This window comes from Camelina sativa, chromosome 19, assembly GCF_030686135.1.
Source record: "Camelina sativa cultivar CO46 ecotype springtype chromosome 19, ASM3068613v1".
Classification (NCBI taxonomy): domain Eukaryota; kingdom Viridiplantae; phylum Streptophyta; class Magnoliopsida; order Brassicales; family Brassicaceae; genus Camelina; species Camelina sativa.
The window spans coordinates 15021529-15046913 of record NC_141898.1 but is presented as its reverse complement, the minus strand read 5'-3'; the positions used below and the strand labels follow the sequence as shown (position 1 = coordinate 15046913).

Genomic DNA, 25385 nt, shown 5'->3' with positions numbered 1-25385 from the left:
TATAATATCATAATTATTGTTATATTAAAGACAACATCTTGAAAATACAATATCTTAATAATGTGGACTAAAATCTAGTATACCCTTTTAATCAAACTTCTATTCTCATATCTCCTGCGAAAATAACAAACTATTTATTTATTTTTTTTAATCAAAAATATAGTTAAAGACAAAAAAACCTATATCATTTTTGTTATTTACAGATCCAACCACCTTATACCCACCCAAACCCACAAAATTCGGACAATCCAGTTGAAATCGGATCTCTCCTTTAACTACCCAACTTTTCGAATTCCTTCATTCACGACTCCACTCTCCCTCGTTCAATTCCCGTTAATTATTCTTCTCCCTCAAGTGCAACTAAGGATAACTCGATTCTGGGTAAGTTGAAATAGGTTGGGGTTTTTCGAATTTGGGTTATTTGTTTTTCAAAATCGGGTAATATAGATTTCGATTTTCGATAATTTGGTTTTCAATTTTGGGGTTTTGTCGATTTTTTTCATGTGTTGATTCCTCAGAACGTTGAAAGTCATCAGATTTTGGGGCGTTTGTTTTATGTTCAATTTGGTTTGTGGAAAAGCTTGGAACAAACGTTTGTTTCATCAGATTATGTTCAATTCTGATGAAACAAAGTCCTCAAAACGTTTGTTTCATCAAATTATGTTCAATTTGGTTTGTGGAAGTTGAAGTTGAAATCAGTTGTTGTTTTTTGTGTGCATGTGTGGAAGAATCATAATGGTTCGTACAAAGAACCCAAGCTATGTGGAAAAATCGAATCCCCCAGCAGATCTCGAAGAAGAAGCAACTCGTGGAGATGAATCAGAACGTGATTCCGATAAAACGGACTCAATTGAGAAGTCAAATGATAAGGATTCATCGGTAAGTATCTCTCCCTATATTGGTATAACCGTATAAGAATTCGTTCTAAAAAGTATAACTGTATAACTTGGTATAACTTAGAAAAACTTGGTATAACTAGATATGTGTCTTGCAGGAATCTGAGGATGAATCCGATGTAATGCAACCTTTGAGTATGTACTTTGATTACTCCCAATATACGAAGCCTTTCAAGATGTCTGGAAAGTGTTATATTTCAGAGGCGGTAAACTTATTAGGCGGTCATCTTAAGGAAGAGGAGTTGGAATGGTTCTTAGGGCATCCACAGTTCAAGCATTTCTTCCATATGCCTAAGGATTCGAATCATAAGTTGATGGGTATGTGGATGTTGTTGCTTCGCACAGCGCATTTGGAGAAGAAAAATGAATGCTGGTTCATTGTTAATGGGACTCCCATCCGGTATTCTCTCAGAGAAATGGCAATCATTTCTGGGTTATATTGCCATCAGTATCCAAAATTCAAGGATGGTTTGGGCAGTTTAAATTTTGCTTGGAAGCAATTTAAAGGTGGACAAATAATACAATATGGAGATGTCAAAGCGAAGCTACTTTCGATGAAGAAACTTTCAGAGGATCGTTTGAAGATGGCTGTACTGTATTTTTTATCTAGCGTCATCATAGGGAAGAAAAAGGGTGGAAAGAATGCACCCTCTGTGGAGCCTTTCTTTCTTAGAGCTGTGGATGATCTTGATTTGTGTAGAACATTCCCTTGGGGTCGAATGGCATTTGATGAGAACATGAAAGACATCTTTCATTTGATGGGACACTTTGATGGAGTTGTGGGTCCACAGTGGGTCTTTCCTAGTTTCATCATTCCTTTGGAGGTAATTACTAGTTTTCAAAATGTACAACTTAGTATAACTGGATCCAACTAAACATTGAATGTTCTTGTGTTGTGTGTAGCTTCTTGCGTTTGAAGCAATTTCTGTGCTAAAGAACACCTTCCGAGAAGACGTTTCTGATTCACATGCACACCGTAATTGTCCTCGGATGTGCAAGATGAAGTTTAAAGCAAGTAAGAAGAAAGGTTTTTCTTTGAAAGAAATATATGACCAACTTGGTACAACTAAGATTAGTTATTCATATTCATTATTTATGTAAATTACTTATCAGATTCATTATTTATGTAACATTGGTTGATAGGAGATTGATAGTATGTTATGTTTGTTTATTTTGACAGGAGATTGATAGTATGTTGACTCCAACTCCTCGGGAGGCACGCCTTTTAGCCATGATCATAGATGAGGATGGTGGCTGGGATGATGCGGATGATCCAGTTGCTGATGGTTGGAGCAAACGTTTAATTGAAAAGGACAAGTCAATTTGGTTTGAAGAGCTTCACAACCTAGATGTGGCCGCCCGATCATTTGAGGCTAATCCGGTGATTGAGAATGTGGATCCGGATGATGTGGATCCGAATGATGTGGCTAAGGATGATGCGAATTCGGAGAATGATATGGTAGGAGGTAGCTTGATTCAGCTAAGAGCTAGCTTGATTCAGCTAGAAGATCTGGTGAAGAAGGGGTTTAAGGAAATCAACGAAAAATTTGATGACATGGATGCTAGGATCAAATCGGTGGAAACATATGTGAACTGGGAAAGAAATGGAGAAGGAGTTTTTCCAAGCGAGGAATTTGGTGCAAATGAGTGTGACGGAGTTGGTGAAAATGAGGCTATAGAGGATGCCGAGAAGGAGAAGGGCGAGAGGGAGAAGGCCGAGAAGGAGAAGGCCGAGAAGGAGAAGGCCGAGAAGGAGAAGGCCGAGAAGGAGAAGGCCGAGAGGGAGAAAGCCGAAAAGGAGAAGGCTGAAAAGGAGAAGGCCGAGAAGGAGAAGGCCGAGAAGGAGAAGGCCGAGAAGGAGAAGGCCGAGAGGGAGAAAGCCGAAAAGGAGAAGGCTGAAATGGAGAAGGCGGAGAAGGAGAAGGCCGAGAGGGAGAAGGCCGAGAAGGAGAAGGCCGAGAGGGAGAAGGATCCAGTGGATAAGGATCCAATGGAGAAGGATCCAATGGAGAAGAATCCAATGGAGAAGGATCCAGTGGAGAAGGATCCAATGGAGAAGGATCCAGTGAGATACGAGAGAAAAAAGAGAACAAGAGAAGGAGACAGTGGAGAACAACTTGGTACAAAGGTGAAGATTATAAGTAAGAAGGGGACGGGACCTTCCGTTGTCGTAAGGAGTCGGAGTCCTATTATAACAAGGCAGAAGCCCTCCAAAAAGTAAGGAGCATGTAATCTTGTATGAGTCAGTATGTGAACTCTTTGGTTGTTTTTATGTTTTTTGTTAAGTACTCGGAATGTTTAACTAGGTACAACTCTGTTTTTTTAAGTACAACTCTATGTTTTTAAGTACAACTTGGTTGGAATGTTAAAGTCAGTATGTGAACTCTTTGTGTGTTTAAGCAGACAAAATAACGGTCCCAAAATAACACACAAGAACAAGACAAATTACCGGCAATCGTCAAATGGAACCAGACAAACGATCCTTAGTTATACCATTACAAAGAACAAGTTTTACTTAGTTGTACTATTAGAAAGTACTACGTAGTTGTACCATCTTCCAAGAACAAGTTCTACTTAGTTGTACCATCTTCCGAGACATACCACAAGAAGACATCCAAAAAAAACGAGAAAACAGATCTGCTTAATTTTCTTCATATCTCTGCTCCTATTCATCTTCAGCTGTCTAACTTCTTCTTCGAGGACACCCACTTGAAAATCTAATTGTTGTACTTCATCCACCAATGCCTCATCCACCCATTTAAATACATGTGTGTCGTTGACAAGTTACATATAAGACAGAAATTGGTAAATAAATGTAAGAGATAATCAACGAATATTAGAATATATTTACCTTTCTTTGTGCTGCATACGCACAACGGTAGTAGCGACGACAAGGGTTTGAGATCGAGTGAGAGATTATCTCAACTACTGCCGAACCACAATGACATTTCTTTTGGATGCCTGGAAACCTTACTCGATTAGAGGAATTGCCACATGAGGTCCTCGATGCTCCAGAATCGTAGCTCATTTCAAGATTTGAGATGACCCAGAAATCGCAAACCCTAACTAGGAAAGAGAGGGAGAGAAATGATTTTTTTTGTAGGAACCCAGAAATCGCAAGAGAGGGAGAGAAATGATTTTTTTTTTTTGACCCAGAAATCGCAAAATCGAGCCTAAACCCGCCCTAGCATACTTGGCTTCAATTTTAATTTTTCAAAAATTGAAATTTTGTTTGGGACACATAAAAAACACGTGTAGCCGCCAATTTACACACGTGTAGCCGCCAATTTACACATGTGTAGCCGCCAAAATGCACTAGTTGTTTCAAGTTTTCAGATTGTACCGATCTTGACAAGTTGTACAATTCCGAATTTTTTATTGTTTTTAGTTATACCATGTCAAAGCCCAATAATTTTAGTTGCACACATGGTTTACGGTTAATTGAGATACATTTACACATGTTCATGCGATCATATGTTTGAAAAGATAATTTCCTAAACTTTTGTAATTATATGTGGTTTACAACGACAAATGAACCCTTAAAGTATATGGTGTTTCATGGTAAACCTTTAATATGATGAAAATTGTTATGGCAATTCTTTCTTTCAATTAGTTATATAATATTTTTGTTGTTAACAAATATCATATTTTTTTTATTTGAAAATTTATATAATATTTTTGTTGTTAACAAATATCATATTTTTTAATTATTTTTAATTATAAAATTTTAATTACAATTTTTAATTATAAATAATATATTTTAATTATTTTTTTCAACTAACCTAAGGAAGATAATCACAATTTAACTGAAATAAGTTTTCCCATAAAGATAAGCAAACATGTCTATCAAGATAATCCACAAAAACAAACACACACAAATGACAATAGTTGTACCGAAGAAAAAACAAGTTTTACTAAGTTCTCCAAATAAGAAACTAAGTCCGAGAAACCTCACTATCAAACCAGCTCCTACTCGAATTTTTCTTCTTCTTCCTGCGTCCATGTTCTCCGGCTGATGGAATCCTTTTTGTTGGTTTTCTTCCTCTTTTTGTGACATAAAACTTAGGAAGAACAATCTTAGCACGTACATCGTCAGGGACCATCCACATAGACATGATAGGAACTGGATATATCTTCCTCGAATACCCCAATGCCCACTGCTCCATCCAATAGTACTTACTGCACAAGTCATGCAGTTGGATCTCATTACCAGCGTTCCTTGCTGCTTCCATCGCAGCAGCAATTGCATGCACACACGAATATCTGTCAATATCAAAATGTTTACAGTAGCACGTTTTCCTTCTCCGATCAACCACATAACTACTACCATCAACTCCAGTCACGCTGTATTCCAGAAAATAGCTGTTTAGTTCAGTCACTGGTAAGAGCTTTGCTTTAGAACACCTTGTGTGCATTAGTGTCTCAACAAAAGGGACTAGTTTCTGCTCTTTTGGAGTCTCTAAGGATATCTTCCTGTATTTGTTAAACCATTCAGCCACTTCACTAACAATCGCATCAATCATTGGTAATAACGGGTATGCCCTTGCAAATCGAAAGACACCATGGATAGATTCAACCGTATTAGTGGTGTCTATGTTGTATCTAGCTCCTGGAAAATAACATCGAGCCCATTTGTTCTGTCCTACATGATTATCAAGATAAGTACTTGCAGCTGGATACCTTCTGATAAAATCAGCATAGAGTTTCTCAAACTCAGGCTCTGTGTAAGCCTTAGCACATTCCATGAACTTCGTCGCAACTAAATCCCTGTTCACGTTTTTGCAGCTCAATTTAACATTCTGGGACAAATGATAAATACAATACCCATGATGAGATAACGGGTACACCGTATTTATTGACTTGATTAGGCTTTGATTTCTATCAGAACAGAAGACCAGTTCAGGACAATCTGGTACAACTGATTTCAATTTGCTGAAAAACCAGGTCCAACTTGTATCTTTCTCACCATCAACTACACCAAATGCAATCGGATAATGGTGATGATCCGGATCTTGAGCTGTAGCCACGATTAGTACTCCACCATAGACATTTTTAATACTTGTTGCATCAACAATGATCACCTTTCTCATAGCTTTGAAGCCTTCAATGCACGCTCCCAAGGCGAAGAACAAGTACTTAAACCTCTGTGCTTCATCCAATTCAACAAATGAAATTGTACCTGGGTTCATTGTCTGCAGCATGTGCATATAACAATGCACCAACTTAAAACTATCCTCTGGAGTACAGCGAAGATCATATGCAGCTAGTTTTTTTCCTCTATTTGCGGTCGAGTAAGACACTTTAACACCAACTCTTGATTGAACCAAAGGGATGAGATTTTTGGGAGTTGGAGTGTCTATCAAACATGGGTAATCTTCACGCAAAACTGATGCAACTAAATGTGGTGTGCCTCTCCTTTTTCTCCTCATTGTACTTGTATCTGACCTCAAGCACGTATGCGTCTTGTTGTAAGTTCTGACCGAGAAACTGTCTGAATTCCCATTCCTCGCAGCTCGTAAAGACCACTTGCAACCCCTTTTAAATTCACAGCATTTAACCACAAATAACATAGTATCCGACTTCACAATAACAAACTCAAAACAGTTCTTGTGTGCAGCTTTTTCAACTAAATCTTTAACTGCTTGCTTGCTTTCAAATTCTTGACGTAAAGTCAAATCCAAACCATCTTCCCATTCACGATTTACAACTGGTGTGACCTCAGAACCATCAATCATATCACAGTTATCTGCTATTGCTCGTTCTTCAGACTGTTCTTGATAAAGAACCATGTTCCCATCACTATTCTCCATCATCTCAAAACGTTCAGACGGCTCACCTTCATACATCGTGTTCTCATATGTCGCTCTACTACTTGAAATAAACTCCTCATTAAGTGAACAACCTACAGTCCCTCTACTTTGCTCATCCCCCTGATTTATTTCAACATCATTCACGACTTCCACATGCAAAACTTGGAATTGATCTGGATTCATTTCCAAATAACACATCAGATCATCATCATCATGTATGTGTATCGGTCTCTTAGGATGCACTGATTCGGGAACGTAACTCAATTTCAGCTCAGTCATAGTTTCATCAACCTTCGCCTTTCTGCATATTTTCTGCACCAATGCAGAATAACTGACCTCTTCAATAGATGTCTCCATTCTAAGAGATTGATGAACTTTTTCTCTTGAAATCCATCTTAGTTCATTTTCCCTTGTTGCATAATATCCCCCGTAATCAAAAACGATGATTATCCGACGATTATTATTCATTGTGCCTGAAATAAAATAAAAAAACTCACATTGGAACCTCTGTCGTGTAAATAGTATTACCAAGTTGTACCAAAATTGTATCAGTTGTACCCGTTTAAGTTGTACCAAACTATTACCAGTTGTACCCGTATCAGTTATACCTAGTCTACCAGTTGTACTACATCGACTCCACAAAATCACTATTTATTTTGGAATATTTTTACGATTCAGTTCGAATGAAGTGTTACAATCCACTTAGTATGCGACCCATTTCGACACTAATACAAATGAGAATAAATTGAATGAGCATTCAAGGTATATATCCTAATTGCTTTAGGATGAACCTCAAGAACCCTAATTGCATTGGTAAATAAATGTAAGAATATCACCTGAATCTTCTGCTTTGCTTTGCTGTTTGCTTCAATCCCAATCTTTTGCTTTCGTTTGGAATCAAATCGATTTCTATGGACTCGATTTGTATCGATTGGAAGGGGGAGAGGAGCAACAATGGGAGAGCGGGGACGAGATCGGGAGAGAGAGGGGAGAGAGAGGGGAGAGAGAAGGAACCCGATTGGTGGAAAAAAATTGATGGAGTCCACATGTTTTTCTTTTTGATTTAGGGGTATATGTTGGTCCATATGTTGGTCAATCTTTGTCAAAGGGTACTTAGACCACAAAAGGGTATTGATGAATAAACTTTTAATTGCAAGGGTATTATAGAGTTTGGTCCTAATAATGTTGTCATACATACCAACCACATGCTTTTAAAGGGGCACCGAGTTCCTCTCTGAAACATATTCCATGAGGAGAGCCTTTTCTATGGCATTGTGCTTCGCACTCTGGAGTGTACAAGCAAAAGCCTATCACAATAGTTCCAGCTTCCACATTTTCTATAATATTTATCAAATTAATTACAAAATATAAAAAATAGAAAATATAAATAAGCAATATGAATTGAAAACATAGATTTCTGTTGTTGCATACTTGGGATTAGGAGCACAACCAAACACAAAAAATGAAGATTTGCATTATGAAGCCATTTTTATAGAATGAAATACAATAGAAACATTTTGATATATATATATATATATATATATATATATAATATGGTACCTTCCAGAAATGTAATATCCCAATATATTTGGAATTATTTTTATTAAAAATTTGGTCAACCTGCAGTTTATATTCTATGTATAGCTTGCTTTATATATGTAAAATATATTAAAGTTTGACCAAATATTCAACGTACATGAATTTTATATGTAACATTTAAACAAGACCAATTAATGGATTTTCAAACGATGGCCGTTTTGGTATGTTAGAAATTATATGGTAACATATCTTTTGTTGTAAATTTTAATCTAAATATGTTAGAAATTATATATTTAGTTTATCTAAAATATGTGATCCCAAGATTGAGATTTGTTTTGGTATATTCCATCACGTTTAACACTTTGATCGTTAGCTTCTAATTTGAAACTTTCTATCACAAACTTATATAGTTAAAAAACTTTACAAATGATTTATGAAGACACATGAAGGGGCTTATGTGCAAAAATCACAGACCCAGAAGATGGAATCAAAACCTCATGTCTGGTTCATTTAGATACTCCTTATTTTCAAACTATGTATATTTTAAATAGTATTAGTTTAGTATAAAGGTGATTGAATTGGAAAACGATTACCATAATTCCAAAATCTATTAATTGGTCATATTTAAATGTGTTTATTATAGATAAAATAATGTATATTGAATATTTGGTCATACTTTCTAATTTCATATAGTTTAGATATACAAAACCATAATATATATGTATTGAAACTGTAACACATTTGTAACTTAAAATATCAATCCTATATATGTTTTTACTATAATACTAGACATCCATAATTAGTAAGAAGAAATAAAGATGTAGTTTATATGCTAAACATTAATAAAGATATTAATAATAATTATAAATCACCAAACAAAAAAAGCGCAACATCTTGATGTTCTTTCTAGAATTTAAGCTTGATTGTAACAATTTTTCTCGTTTTCATGGATTTAGTGAATATAATATGTATGATACTATGTAATAACGAATTTAGCCTAATATCACACGATGATGTTATTGTAGTCTTTAAAAATAAAAATAGACTCATGTAACAAATTTTACTATTGTGTGGCAATCGAGTTGTAACATCCGCTTTCTAAAATTGGGATGCGGAGCAAATCAAAGGATTGAAATTTTTAATTGATTTTAGTTTAATTAAATTATGGTTTAATCTAATTAAATCAAAAATTCCTAATTCCCCCTTATTGTCGACGCCTTCTCTCGCTATTGTCGACATTGTTATCAGAGAGAGAAAGAGAGATAACTCTTGGTTATTTGGTGTAAAGGAGAAAGAGAAGGAGATCAACCTTTTTCCTTAGAGTAAAAAGAGAAACAGAACTGTCGGGGTATGGGAGAAGGAGGATCCGACTGCTCAAATCGTTTTGAAAGTTATTGATTTTTGGTAGCTAAGAGATTTTCGTACATTCTCCTTTTTACAGAAGTGAATTTTAGTTAATATTTTAGGAGATATAGGCAATTTCGTGGGGCGTTATTTCTCAGTTGCGGATTGAGACCAACGGGTGTTTCGGGATTGATTGCAGTTTCATCTGAGATCTTATCATGCTGAAATTTTGTGAAAAGTTTCTGGATGTATAGACCTTGCTTTTCACTGGATGGATTGAAAAGTTAACGGTTCTTTTTTGATTTCGTGGTTTCATTTGTGACGTTGTTCTTTTATATATTTTTTTTTGTCAGTTTGTTTGTTGTTGTGATTGGTTGTAGGAGCGAGTTTGGTTGTTCTTGGATATTGGAGAGTCTCTCTTTTGGTTATAGTTATTTTTGTGAATCACTTATTCAGGTGAATGCATGACCATTAGCTTATCTAAGCGATTGGGTTGTATGACTTGTTTTGTGTGATGATTTGTAGGTTTGGTGAAAGTGTTATTCGTTGTTCTGTTTAATGGTTGGTTTGTTATATTTTATTTGTAGTTGTACTATTTATTTGCTTGTGTGTATAGCTCGTAGATGGGAGGATCGCCTCAATGGGTATTTCTGGTAATACTCACAAATCTAGTTGTGTTTGTGGTGGAGGTAGAGGCAAAGTGTGACCGTGGGATCATGGCAATGAAGAGGAGGATGTTCTAAGGACTTAGTTGTTAAGCTTTGGTTTCTGTTAGGTTGCTAGAATTGGAATGTTGGTATTAGAACCATGGTTTAAATTGCTAGTTTTTGGTCTATGATTCTGGTTAATTATTGATTTATTATTATTGGTATTTTCTACCACTTATTTGGTTATTTGAGTTTCTTCATATTTAAATAAATATTTTTGGGTTTTTTGTTTATTATTTATTATTTTATTATTAAAAAGAAACGGGTCGGGTCGTTTCAGGAATCCTCACCCTTTTGTGTATTTGTCACAATTTATTGCTCTTCCACTTACACTAAATTCGACGAGACAACAAATTATTCTTCGAAACGTATATGATTGTTTGTTTTGAAAGTATTAACTTTCTTTAAAAAATCATGATTAGACCAAATTTGTTGGCAGTAAGCATTCAAGATTAAACTATATCTTTATTATTTACATCGAATAAAGTAAAATTTTCCGTATAATATCATATGTTATTTTAAAGACAACATCTTCATAATACAATATCTTAATAATGTTGTTATACATAACAACCACATTCTTTTAAAGGTGCACTAGGTTCCTCTCGGAAACATATTCTATGAGGAAAGTCTTTTCTATGACATTGTGCTTTGCATTCTGGAGTGTGCAAGCAAAAGCCTATCACACTAGAGTGCGCAAGCAAAAGTCTATCATAATAGTTCCAGCTTCCGCATTTTCTGTAATATTTAACAAATTAATTACAAAATATAAAATTTAAATACACACATCATATGAATTGAAAATATAGATTTCTGTTGTTGCATACTTGGGATTAAGAGCACAACCAAACACTAGAACACAAAAAATGAAGATTTGCATGATGAAGCCATTTTTTTAGAATGAAATACAACAAAAACATTTTGATATATATATATATATATATAATGTGATACCTCCATAATTGTAAATTCTCAACATCTTTCAAATTATTTTTATTAAAATTTGGTCAACCTTCAATTTATATTCTATGTATATCACATATTTAGTTTAACTATATATGTAATATATATTAAAGTTTGACCAAACATTCAAAACTTATTTATTATATATGTAACATTTAAACAAGAGCAATTATTGGATTTTGAAACGATGGTCGATATATTGATAGAAATTATAAATATGTTAGAAATTATATATTCAGTTTTTTTCTGAAGCATGTGATTTGCAGACTGAGAGTACGTTTTGGTATATTGCATCAACTTTAACACTTTGATCATTAGCTTCTAATTTGAAACTTTTTATAGATAAATTCATGCATATTGAATAATATTGTCAAACTTCCATATATTTTACATATACAAAGTCATAATATATATGTATTTTTCTAAAACGACAGTACCCCGATTCCCAATCCTAACACATGACGCACAGGAAATAATCTCAAGGAAACTCCATAATTCCAACGAGACAATCATTTTCAACCGCTTCTTACAAAAACTGTAACATCCCAAACCCAATTTTGGGTGGGTGTCGATCGACACCACTAAATTGGTAGTTGTTTGGTTTGTTTCAAAATTGATCGGTTTAGCTTGGCTTAGTTTGGAAACCCTAAGTCTCGTTTTAAAAGGCACGAGCAGCCTATTTCCTAAGAGGGGGGAGTCTTTCGTCGCTTCTAAGAGAGAAGGAGAAAGACAAAGAGAGATTGTGAGTTTGATCCTGAGAGAAAACGGAGCCTTGAGGAGGGTTAAGAGGAGCAAAGGGATCTGTTTTGGTGATTATAGGAGGAGAGAAGCAGAGAGAGTTGTGGTGCTCTAACTTGAAAGGGAGGAGAAAGGAGATCCATCCTCTTCATGTGTAAGGGGAAGGATGTGTTTACTTGGTGGTGCATTAGGAGAGTCAATGAGGCTTTCTCATGGTTGTTATCCAGGTAAGTCATGTTGTTTGATGTTTAATCGATTAGGGAATAGATGGTTGTGAAGGATTAGGGTTTTTCAGCGAGAAAGAGCTTGAAGGGAGGATGAATCATGATTTTTGGGTTGGTGTCGTTCGACACCATTGTAAGATCGGTCGACACCAACACCTGCGAATGAACTGCGCGAACTGGTTCGAGAGGGCTACTTCGAGGCAATGTTAGGAGGATGAAATGGAGTCTGATTTGGCTGAATTTTGGTAGGTAGCTTCGTGGTGATATAAGCTTCATATCCAACGGTGGGTTTGTGAAATAAACGGTTGGTTTGTGAGTAAATCAAGTTTTTGTATTGTGGTCTTGTATAGACGGTTTTGTGGTAAAGTTGTGGTGTCGAGCGATACCAAGGTGGTGTCGGTCGACACCAGCATGTTGTTGTGTTTTTGGGTCCTAGGAGGACAGCTAGAGTTAGGTTTGGATGAGGAGAAATTGACGTAAGTGATGTTGTGAGCGTCGGTGTGTGTGTGTGTTGGTTTGCAAGTGGTGCGATGGGTGACGTTCGACACAAGATGTAGGTGTCATTAGAGATTAGAGGAGTTGATAGTGAGTTGGAATAATTTTGGGGAACTGTTGTCCGTGGATGGACGAAATCAAATAATCCAGCCAACCTCTCTTGTTACTTGATAACATCATTATTTTACCCATTTTAGCTATAGTTTTAGTATGCATTTAGGAAGTGTTTAGTATGATTTCAATGCTTTAATGTCTATTATCAAGTATTTTAGGTTTCAAAAAGGTTTTACAGATTTATAGCAAAAAGGACCAAAAGACAAGGAAAATACGTTTTAGGAAAGTTTCAGAGCTTTACAGTACGGGCAACGTTTGAAGATTTTCCAGAACTCACATTTCCACGTATGTGGTGTCTATGAAAAACTGAGAGAGTCATCTTTCTCCTCGAAGTGGAATCTAGTCAAATCCATTCATTGATCAGGAAGTTATGCCCGATTTAGCGAGACGTGTTACAAACTGACGTAAGAAGAACCATCAAGCCAATGGGCTTTTTATTGAAGGCCTGACCAGCGACCACCACGGTGGCCCAGTCCAAGCCTTCACCACGTTCTAGAAGCTTCCTATGCTGCTCCTTGCTATGCACTTAACAAGAGAAGATGTTTTTACCCTTACAGAACTCTAAAGCTAGACAAAACCCTATAAATACTCTTCTAAACGTAGGGTTTAGAGTGTGCCTTCAAAGTGCCTCAAAGCTACCCCTAGGAGCCGACGACCAGAGAAGAAGCCACGAACAGATCCCTCTCTCGTTCCATCTTTTGAAGCTTTGAAGATCCACCAACTCTTTCTATTCTATTTGCTTTGTAGTTTGTTTCAAAAGGAAGAAGATCCTATAACTTTGTTTGACAATCATTGAAATAATATCTAAATCATTTCTCTCTATTTATTCTTTTATGTTTATGAATTGTTTAAACCTTGCTTTGATGATTCCCTTAAACATGCTAGAGTAGTTTTCTAGTTGGGTTTAAAGGGATAATCAAAGGGGGGAGATGATCTTAGTTTAGGTGGCAATTTTTAAGGTTTGTTAGATTTAAATTCTGTTTATTCTATGCTTTAATTCTAAGTCTTTACTTAATGCTTTAAGTTAGCCTCATGAACTAACTATGATCTAAAGTGTGTGTGCTTTGCCAAAAGCTTGCATGTGTGCTTGACCTAGCTTAGATGTATGGGGAGACATAGGAAGCACATACTCCTTACCTATGGAATTCCATGGATTAGAAACGAACCTGTTTTAAATGCTTTGATCTATGCGTCGTTGCCTGCGACAGTTGAGTAACGGGGTGTAGAGATCTTAGATGGTTAGCTTGAGAACTTTAAGTTAACGGTTCATTAGTGTTTCGTAGGCCGAGTTTTAGATAAACAAACTAACCCTAAACTTTCCTAGATAGATAGATCATTGAACCCCTACGATTTCCCTTGATGCCCAACGCTTGTTTTATTATTTTTATTTGCTTTTTATTTACGTTTATTTGCTAGCTACAACCGTGACACTAAAACCCCCATTATTTTTATTTGGTGTATTTGTGGAAGTTTTAGTAAGAAGCGATTTCTACGCCGGTTGTCTCGTCGGAGTTATGGGGTTCCGGTGAGATAATTTCTCGTGGATCCTATGTGAGGATTTGAAATCCTGGTGCAGTCGTTTAAAAAACTTACACAAATACATCTTAGATCCATCAAACTCATACTTTGTAGGTACCAACCACAGCCATATAAACGTACTTAACTTGACAAGCACCCCAACTATTCGCAAACTCTAAGTCCTCCTTTAAAGGACCACTTTGTGTTCGACCGAGCAAGCCGCTTAATTCCACCTCATAGAACAAACTTCACTTTAACATGTATCTCGAACACCACCTCATCTAGTTACTGAGTCGCACAACCAACCATCCTTAGCGACTAATAAGAGAGGTGGGCTGGAATATTTTATTACGTTCAGCCACGGAAACACTTCTCCGATGAACCCTTCGATTCATCCTCTTAGCAGTTCAATTCGCAGTTCCACTGTTGGATATGGAGCCAGTACTATCAAGAGCATCTCCACACAAATTTTGTCCTGATCAGGATAGTTTTGTACCTCCAAACGTCGCCTAGAAAGAACCATTCTCGGAACAGTTTCTAGGGTTCAGACTTAACTCAGATTTTACAGTTTCCATCAATTACAACGTACATAACTCCTCGAGATTAACTCCAAATGAAGCTCCCTCAGTTTCTTTAAACTATTTGCTTGATGGAAATTACATCAATGTCACACAGTTTCTGTTATAATTTCAGATACAGCACCGACGAGCATCCAAAGGTTGTTCCTACACACTGCTTTTATCTCCAACATTCTTTCACTTTCTCTCTCCATTTCACCTCTGTACACTCCATCTTTTTTCTCCCACCAATAACAAAGCTTACCAAGCCACGACATGACTAATCATACCCCCAAGAGGCATCCCCACCTCTGTCGCGTCTCGTTCTCTCTCTTCTCCCCACAATCTATTTTCTCTCTCCTCACGGCTTTCTCTTTTCTCAGCGTCTCTCTCTCTTTCCTGATAACAGCATAACAACTCTGACTCTACAACTCTGGTTGCTTCTCATCCTCATGCCTCGGAAGAAAATACGAACACATGTTAACTCCCTCGCTGTCTCTCTCTTCCTGTCACACCATCACCAAAGATCCGCTTCTCTTTTCCTTCCATGCCACCAGCGAGACTCAGCTCTGCGTCTTTCACCATTAGTAAGAGATGGCTATAAGCAAGGGTTTCCCTGCTCTGGTCTGCTCTCTCTCCTTGTCCCCGATCCAAAGTCGCACAAACACACACAACAACGACACCGCAACTCTACGTGGAACCACAATAACATGTATACCATATCTCTCTTTATGAACCTTGATCTCTTTCTCTTTCCACATCCACTAGGATTTCCTCTCCGACCCTCCCCCAACAGCGTTCCCCCCCCCCCCCCCCCCCCGAGAAGGAGATACATATCCTTATCTCCAGATCCCCCATCCAAAACACAACACGATGCTTTGTCGTTTAAGCATTTTTTGGCCTTTATGGGCTGTCAATTGTGATAGAAAAATGACCCAATAAACTATAATGGTAGTGGGGTGTTACAATTTTTATGATACCCCAGTTTCAGGGAAATGCGGTGAGCTTTTAAAGAATTGATTTGACCATCTATGTCAGAAAGGTGCAATTATCTTTTCGGCAAGGGTCGTAAGAGAACTCAATAGTTAAGATTGTTTATGTTGGAGTAGTTTCAGGATGGGTGAACATCCGAGAAGTGATTTTGGAACCGTGCAAGTGAAGAAAAAACACATGAAACATCATATGGTAATTTGTAAGGATGGTAAACAAATCATTAAAAGCCTCTCGGATGTAGCATACTGGCCATCGGATTTGGTTGGATCCACCGACCGGGAATGGATATGGGCCCCACTAAGTGAGGTGGATCCATGAACTAGGAGTGGACATGGGTTCCACTAAGAAGTGGCGGTTGGGGCACTACAAGTGATATCAGAGCCGAATCCAGACGAGTGTGGATTCATGTCGACTCATACTATTAGGGGATGACTGTGACGCCTCAAAACCACTCTACAGCCGGACAAGTCGAAAGTGGTCACGGATCGCCACTATGGGAAATTTCATCGAAGCAAACCGGTCGAGGTTTAGGAGGGTTTCTTCTTCCCAGCCAGCTACCCTCAGCGAATCTCCCTGGTTTCGAGTTGACTACCAGGCTTTTCAACCGTTCGTCGGCTGGACCATTGTGTTGTTCCGGACAAGGCCAATATCAGTTCACTTGTCATGAATTATAACAAAAAAACAATTTACTTTTATTAGCACGAAATAATTTTAAAATTAATTATGATAACAAAACGTAAATCCAAGACAAGGGAATCATTCCAAAATATCGCATTGTAGAAGGATAAATAATATCCCATAATCTTACAAAAATAGACACAAATTTTCCCATCCAATTTTCCTATGTTTGCCCCGGGTCTAGACTATACTCGGACATTATCTTGCAAAACAAAAAATGAGTCATGAGTAATCTAGTATCCTCCTACCATGCTTTCTACCTGTCCCTTCTTCTACACCTTCAACAAACAACAAGGAGCAATCAACAAGCAATGTAGAAGCAAAATGGCAACAATAAACATTAAGCAATCAACAAGTCATAAATAAATAAAGACTCGCTACTACTAGACGCTTCAACTCTCCTAGGGGCCGAGTCAGACTTCTGTTCCATTCCACACACCACTAGTGATGAAACCACAAAGGTTACCAACACAAACACTTGGCTATATCGTCATGCGGTCCTCGGGTTAGTCGCGAACTACACACCGAGCTTGTCCAGATTGTAAGTACCACTAGGGTAGCTCACGGGACATTCAACTCCAATGGAACTGAATCTTCAAATTCTACTTATATTATGACTTTGGATTTGAACACAAAATCAACGAGTATAAGTAAAATCACACAAAATGAGAGAAACATCTCTCTTCAGCTACCACACAACAACACGCAACCAAAATGCTCACAACAAATATTTGCAACAAAATTAAATTCTAAGAACTAAATCATCGAGATAGCCTAAAGAATGATTAAACCACAAAGGCAAATAGATCTATGTGCGTGCATGCAAGCGTTCACCAAGAACATAAGATCAAGAGTTACATGAGCAATATAAATCTAAGTGCTTACTACTCATTTTTAGGTCTGATTCTTTAAGAACAAGTCTGAATTCTCATCATACAAACCAGTGTAGTTCTAAAGACCTATCATGCAACTTTTATTCTAAGTCACACAATAGATCTGTACATAAACTTGAGAGTTTATGAAATATCTCACAGAACAAACAACCACAACTCACAGATTTTTGAACTGAGAAGTCTGTTTGTTCTACTTCTTGTGACTTCTGATGGTTCGCTCGTCTTTCTTGTTCTTTGGCGACTTTTCCAGTACCTCCGTCAGCTTCTCCGACAACAGCTCCCTTGCATTGATCAACCAAAGCTTGGAGAGTATTTTTCTTAAGTAAGATTTCGAATAAGGGAGCAAATGAATATTAGCTAACTTTTATAGCCAAAGAGCTTGATCGCTCATTGGTCACTTTAGCCCTCCGCATGCATCATCACGAGTTTTGTGGTTGTAGGAACGAAGATCCGGCGAGAAGCTTTGGGGAAAAACGATGCTCGGCATGTGTATCGGTCGATACACTTTGTGCGTCGGTCGATGCAAGTGCGAGGACGACGCGTAAAACTTTAGGGTTTTCGTGCTATGTCGAGCATGCGTCGGTCGATGCAATAGGAGCATCGGTCGATGCAAGTGAACCTTTCATCGGTCGATGCATATCATGCGTCGGTAGATGCAACCCCAACTGGTGTCGGTTGATGCAGAGTCCTGGTTTGTTATTGTTAATTGTTGATTGTTGGTTGATGGTAAAGGCAAAAGTTGATCGTGGAGTCAAGGCAATGAAGAGGAGGATGTTTTAGGGACTCGATTGGTTGTTGTCTGGCATTGCTAGGTTGTTAGAGTTGGGTCATTAGAAACATTGTTAGGTTGCTGGTTATATGATTCCTGTTGGTTGATTTATGGTTATTGTTTATGTTATAATTGTTGGATTATTATTGGATTATTATTGGATATTAATTTGATATTGGTATTGGTTATTTCCGCTGTTGGTTGTGATTGTGGTTAGGTGGCTAGTGGGTATAGGACCACTAGTTGTAGTTTATTATTATTATTATTTATTTATTTATTATTTATCTATTTAAAAAAAAAAACGGGTCGGGTCGTTTTCGTTTGTTTCAGTTTGGTATCAGAGCCCTTACGGTTCTAGGTTTGGGTTCACTAGGTTTCTGTTGTGATGTTTGGGAATGCATGTCTTGATTGATTATGTGAGTTAGTCTATAGTGTGATTCCACGGTGAGTTTATATTTTTGTGTTATGTTAATTGTGTGCTTAGCCTTCTGTTCATGGTAGTGCAAATGGTTAGAGGGGGTGCTGTTGGTGGTCGTGGTCGAGGACGCGGACGTAGTCGTGGACGCGGACGTGGTCATGGTAGGGGCAGAGTCACAGCGGTTAGTGAGACTGCGGACCAGATTGTGACAGCTGAGGGTGTTGGCGAGTCGTAGGGTGTCCAGGAGGATTCCATGAGTGTGGCCGGAGGGGGCGGTGTTGATGCTCCAATAGCCGGTGATGTTAGGGTCCCGGGTGTGGGAGTCCCAGCGGGTGGAGTCCCTGGTGTCCCAGTGGTGGCGGAGGAGCGGCAGCCAGTGGCTGCGGATGTGGGAGGGGATAGTCGTTATTTGTCTATGCTCAAGGAGATGCGTGGCATCGATACTGCGCGGTTTTCGGGTGGTACATAGGGGTCCACCACTTGTTGGGTGGAACGTAACTTCCAGACTCTGAGATGTCCTGAGGCTTTTTGGGTGGACATAGGGGTCCACCACTTGTTGGGTGATGCTCAGGTGTGGTGGAGATCATTGGCTGCTAGGAGAGTGCAGAGGGAGATGACTCGGGCTGACTTCGTGGGGGATTTCAACCGCAAGTATTTTCCGAGAGAGGCATTGGACCGGTTGGAGTTACAGGTCCTTCAGTTATCTCAGAGGACGCGGCCAGTGCGGGAGCCGGACTTGGAGTTCAGTAGACTTCTATCTTATGGGGGTTGGGCTATGGAGTCTAAGGAGGCTCAGATCAAGAGGTTTATGAGGGCCCTACGTGATGACTTGAGGGTTCACTGTAGAGGACGGAGTTATGCTACGCGTGTAGAGCTGGTTGAGATTGCCGCAGAGATCGTGGAGGATATCCGGGCACAGTCAGTGGCGGTTAGTCCAGCAGTTCAGCCTAGTAAGGCTTAGCATCATGGAGGTTCTAGCAAGGGCGGCAAGCCTGCGCAGGGAACGAAGAGGAGGTGGGAGGCTATGCAAAGGCCGAGTGGTGCGAGTTGCTTCAGTTGTGGGAGCAAGGATCACAAGGTTGCTAGCTGTCCCAAGAGGAGTGCTCCGACGACAGCGGCTCGTGTATGCTATCATTGCAGGGAGCCAGGGCACATCAGGCCCATTGTGAATTCTTAGTAAGTTCAGATTTTAAGTTTGTCTGTGATAAACTGTTAGGTTCTTAACACATGAGGTTTGTGTAGGAACCTTGTTGGTGGGCGGATTTAAGTCCCACATTATGTTTGATTCTGGAGCTTCTCATAGCTTCATTACTCCAGAGTGTGTAGAGAGTGCTGGGATCAGAGGAGATCCCGGGGAGCGTACAGGAGCTGTCAGAGTTGCGGGACGCAAGTTCCTGAGAGTTATTGGACGAGCTAGAGGAGTTGATATTCTGATCACATGAGAGTTGTGGCCAGCGGATTTGCTTATCAGTCTAGTGGAGTTATATGATGTTATTCTCGGGATGGATTGGTTGCATCGGCATATGGTGCATTTGGATTAGCATCGGGGTAGAGTGGAGTTTGAGCTTCCAAGAGGGAAGTTGGTTTTTCAGGATATTAGACCGACTTCGGGAAGACTCGTGATCTCAGGCATTCAGGCTGGGAAGATGATCGAGAAATCCCGTGAGGCTTATTTGGTTACTATATCAATGCCAGAGTCAGTGGGGAAGTCTACGGTTAGCGGTATTCAGGTTGTTGAGGAATTTGAGGATGTGTTTCAGTCATTGTAGGGATTACCACCATCTCGGTCTGATCCTTTCACGATTGAACTGGAACCGGGGACGACGCCGTTATCCAAGGCTACTTACAGAATGACTCCAGCAGAGATGGCAGAGCTGAAGAAGCAGCTAGAGGATTTGTTGAGTACTGGATTCATCCGTCCTAGTGTATCACCAAGAGGAGCGCCGGTGTTATTTGTCAAGAAGAAGGATGGGAGTTTCCGGTTATTTATTGACTACCAGGGTTTGAACCGGGTCACTGTGAAGAACAAGTACCCTCTTCCTAGGATCGATGAGTTGTTGGATCAGTTGAGAGGTGCTACTTGGTTCTCCAAGGTAGATATGGCGTCAGGTTTTCATCAGATACCGATAGATGGGGCAGATGTGAGGAAGACGGCTTTCAGGATGAGGTACGAGCATTATGAGTTTGTGGTGATGCCTTTTGGGTTGACTAACACGCCAACAGCGTATATGAGGTTGATGAACAGCGTGTTTCAGGAGTTTCTGGACGTGTCTGTCATCATTTTCATCTACGATATCCTGGTTTATTCTAAGAGTCCTGACTCAGGACTCCTGAGAAGCATGCAGTGCATTTGAGGGCAGTTTTGGAGAAGCTGCGGGAGAATAAGTTCTTTGCTAAGTTGAGGCAGTTTTTGGCAGCGTGAGATGGGTTTTCTGGGTCACATTGTGTCTGCAGATGGGGTTTCTGTAGATCCGGAGAAGATCCAGGCTATCAGAGATTGGCCTAGACCGCAGAATGCCACAGAGATCAGAAGTTTCCTTGGTTTGGCAGGTTACTACAGGAGGTTTGTGCAGGGGTTTGCGAGCAGAGCACGTCCTATGACTAAGTTGACAGGGAAGGATGTTCCTTTTGTTTGGTCACAGGAGTGTGAGGAAGGCTTTGCAAGCCTGAAGGAGATGTTGACTAGTACTCCAGTGTTGGCTCTGCCTGAGCAGGGAGAACCCTATGTGGTTTATACTGATGCATCTAGAGTTGGTTTGGGGTGTGTGTTGATGGAGCATGGGAAGGTGATTGCCTATGCTTCGCGGCAGTTGCGGAAACATGAGGGCAACTATCCTACTTATGATTTGGAAATGGCTACTGTAGTTTTTGCCCTGAAGATTTGGAGATCTTATCTTTATGGTGCAAAGGTACATGTGTTTATAGATCATAAGACCCTGAAGTATATATTCACTCAGCCTGAGCTGAATTTGAGGCAGAGGCGGTGATTATACCTGAGTAGTTTCAGGATGGGTGACCTTCCAGGAAGTGATTGTCGAAACTGTGCGAGTAAGAACAAAACACAAAAAAATATCATAGTGTCGTAGGGATCGTAAAAAAGTCTTTAAGTCGGATATGAGTGGACCCACAAAAACTGAAAAATATTTGTAACTTAAATATCACTCCTATATATATATCTTAATTATAATACTAGACATACATAATTGATAAGAATAATAAAGATGTAGTTTATATGTTAAACATTAATCAAGATATAATAAATCACCAAAAAAACTATGCAACATCTTGATGTTCTTTCTAGAATTTAAGCTTGATTGTGATGTATGTTTTTTTTGTCTACCTGTTTTGCAATCCTATTTGTGGATTTAGTGAATATAGCACGTATGATATTATGTAATAGCACTTTAGCCTGATATCACAAGACCCTGTCATTGTACTCCTTAAAAATAAAAATAGATGCCTAAAACAAGCTTTACTATTGTGTGGCAATCGAGTCCTCTCGCTTTTGTGTATTTGTCACAATTTATTTTCCTTGCATTCATTTAAAAAGGAGAAGAGACAACAAATTCTACTTCCAAACATATACGATTTTTTTTTAGAAGTATTAAATTTTTAATAAAATCATGATTAAATTATAACTTTATTATTTGCATCAAATAAAGTAAAATTCTCGCGTATATTATCATAATTGTTGTTATTTTAAAGACAACATCTTCAAAATAAATTATTTTAGTAGTATTGTCATACTTAGCGACCACATACTTTATTTTTTTTTATAAAATTAAATAAAATTACCATAAATAATATCATTATATTATTCTTATTATTTTGAGTTTAGAGCGTTGACATACATTTATTTTTGTTGGAGAGTAAAGTTGCAAGAAAAAAATTCGTTAGAGGGTTCTTTGAACAAAACCTTTTTATTTTGGTATTTAACTAATCAAGTAATGTTTATCTTTTTTGTCTTCAAAATCGGCAAACGAATTCTTTTTTGTAAAATGAAAGTTTTGTCTGCCCATACCATCACCCCAAATCACATGCACCACCAATGCGGAAATATTGTTTCGCAGTATTTGATTTGATCTTCGAAAAATCAGGCACCCAATCTCATAAAGGATCAGCTATAGCTTTAAACATCTTATCCCCCTTAGTTTTGATGTAATTGAATTTACTTACATTCGTAGAACTCTCTATATCATGGAGAGGATACGCCGCGAAAGAGACTCTATATAACGTCTCGACCACTATCTCTCTTAGTGAGCCCACCCAATTTTGACAATCGGTTTGATTATTTGGGAAACTTTAAAAACTTGTTTACCGTCACCACATGATTTTTTCATGTGTTTGTCATCACTCGCATCGTTTCGACAATCACTTTCTAGAAAGTCTCTCCTCAATAGCGGACCCACGTTGAGTTTGGTTGTGGCAATTGCCCCCAGTAAGTATAAAATACGTAAAACTGTTACATTGGACTAAGTAAGACAAATGGCAAATTGGTTTGAGTTAACCCCAAAAATGCTCACCGGAGGAGAGTTCTGACTCCACCTAAGAGCAATCTCTGCACCCACTAATATTTTTTACTAGGTCCGTCCCTGTCTCTCATCCTGAAACTATTCCAGTATACGCACGCTTAATTCTGTAGTTCTCTCAGAACCATTGACCGAAATGATAAACACACTTTGATGATATAAATGGTCAAAAATTTTAAATCTCTACGCATATTCCTGAAACCCAGATGTCACAGTAACGCTTTGACCAAACTAAAATCACCTAGCTTAGTTCATCTCTATGGTCAGTTAAGTTTGATAATAATATTTTTTGGTTTGATGGAGCTAGATGAATTTAAACACCTTGACATGCATATATAAAAAGTGTTTATATATCTAATTTGTCCAAAAAAAAAAAAAGTCATACCCGTGTAGGTGAACAACATTCCTTTCGAGACCATTTACTAAAGCTTTGGTTAATCAAAGAGATTAGTTGGATAAATATAGTTAATCAAAATATTGATTCATGGTTTCAAGGTTTTTTGTAGCCTATATTGCAAACAATATGTAGCCTAGCTATATGTCTGTATCTAGCCGACAAGTGGCACCTTCTTTTATGTAGGAATTTTTATTATATATATTATATTCTTTTTTAGTTTTTTTTTTCTCTTTTTTTGGTAAACATATTATTTTTTTTTCTTTGGTGAAACAAGATTAGATATTCTTTTCTATTTATGCGTTTATTACCACTTTTCTGTTTTAATTATTTTTTCTACTTAATATATTTTATTTTGTGTCATATTTTCTTTAAATTTAGATGACTTGAGTGACGAAAAAAAATATATATATCTAGATGACTTGAGTAAGTTTATCGGAAGTTTTATTTTAATGTCAATGCATATTCAATTTTATTATTATATTACTACTACAAAGAGATGATGTTTTTTACTAGCTATAGAAAAAGTTTACAAAAATTTAGTCAGTCTTACTATTCTATATCATATTTTTAGTACAAGACTCCAAAAAAAAAAAAAAATCAATATATGAACTTCGTTTTTGTTATTTTCTTATCAAAACTTCTATGAACTTTATATACAAACTCTAAATATCAGTGATATGTATACTGCTACATTATATCAAATTTATCATGGTAGATATATTGTACAAACCATCTTGTTTAATAAAATTCTTTTTCTTCATAACAGTTTATTATTACTGTTTTCGATAATCTTTCCACAAAAATTTAGGTGATTTAAGCATAACAAGTTTGAATTTAGGCTTAGGTTAAGCTCCAAGGGCATGCTTATACTACTTTGACGAATATTGCCATTGAACGCTGTATTTCCATTTTTTTTTTTTTTTTGGGCACTAGTCTGTAATTTTAAGGGTTTTCCATTAAAAAATCTCAAAGTTGCTATTTTTCCACCTTTATTTTCTATTTACATAATATACAAATTAGGTTTATGATATATAAAATATGCAATACGTACAGTAAAACCTCTATAAATTAATATCTTTTAAATTAATATTCGCTATAAATTAATAAATTTTTCCCGTCCCGAATTGGACCGATGTATCAATAAAATAACAAGATAATAATTTTTTTGAAATTTCTTTGTAAAAAGAAGATCCCATCAATATCATAAATTAATAATCTAAAAATTTAGTGAAATATAAATCTATTGTTGTTTGTCTATTCTTTAATGCATTCTAGTTAGAGCTCATCTCTAATTTTTTTCATTGCATCAAAATTTTTTGGCGTGTCTTCTTAAATTGCATCCAAAACTTATGGAGAGTCTTAAATTAAAGATAGTAGTATCAATTCTTCTAAACTCTAAATTTCTAACATTTATCATTTTTACCAGAATAATCTAGTAAACTATTGACATCAATCGTATTACGATATCCAAGATTATAAATTAAGAAAAATTTATAAAAACGTGAATGATAACAAAAGTATCTTATTTTTTTTTTGAATTTTTTAAAACTCTGAAAAGGAAAAAAACTATTTATTAGGATAGATTAATAATTATTAATTTATCAATATATTAAAACATCTATAAATTAATAAAATATTATAGTCCTGATATTATTAATTTATAGAGGTTTTACTGTACATTCTAAACATTTTTACAAGCCCATACTACAGAAGTTCATTAATTTAAATAGATTTGGATTTTTCTTTGTGAAGGCTTGATCTAATATAATAATGTAGGCTCACACCCTCTAAGCAAGCTCTATC

At 37.4% G+C, this 25385-nt stretch overlaps 2 protein-coding genes across 2 annotated transcripts; one reads left to right on the top strand and one right to left on the bottom strand.

Annotated features, from left to right (window-relative positions):
• The first annotated feature begins 735 nt into the window (after nucleotides 1-735).
• Nucleotides 736-3202, top strand: LOC104767875 (uncharacterized protein At3g43530-like). The gene is made up of 5 exons (XM_087501149.1): nucleotides 736-879; nucleotides 995-1720; nucleotides 1800-1965; nucleotides 2075-2596; nucleotides 3183-3202. Exons 1-5 carry the CDS (start codon nucleotides 736-738, stop codon nucleotides 3200-3202), a joined length of 1578 nt encoding a protein of 525 aa, XP_087357275.1.
• A 1495-nt stretch (nucleotides 3203-4697) lies between these two features.
• On the bottom strand, nucleotides 4698-7729 carry LOC147920593 (uncharacterized). The gene is made up of 2 exons (XM_087503339.1): nucleotides 7543-7729; nucleotides 4698-7179 (listed from the first exon to the last, which is right to left on the bottom strand). Exon 2 carries the CDS (start codon nucleotides 7172-7174, stop codon nucleotides 4832-4834), a length of 2343 nt encoding a protein of 780 aa, XP_087359465.1. The 5' UTR covers nucleotides 7175-7179; nucleotides 7543-7729; the 3' UTR covers nucleotides 4698-4831.
• Nucleotides 7730-25385: the final 17656 nt, after the last annotated feature.

Coding starts and splice junctions, on each gene's coding strand:
- LOC104767875 (XM_087501149.1), top strand. CDS start 736: ATGGTTCGTACAAAGAACCCAAGCTATGTGGAAAAATCGAATCCCCCA. Junction 1,721..1,799: donor GTTTCATCATTCCTTTGGAG/GTAATTACTAGT, acceptor TGTTGTGTGTAG/CTTCTTGCGTTTGAAGCAAT. Junction 2,597..3,182: donor GGATGCCGAGAAGGAGAAGG/GCGAGAGGGAGA, acceptor TTTTTTGTTAAG/TACTCGGAATGTTTAACTAG.
- LOC147920593 (XM_087503339.1), bottom strand. CDS start 7,174: ATGAATAATAATCGTCGGATAATCATCGTTTTTGATTACGGGGGATAT.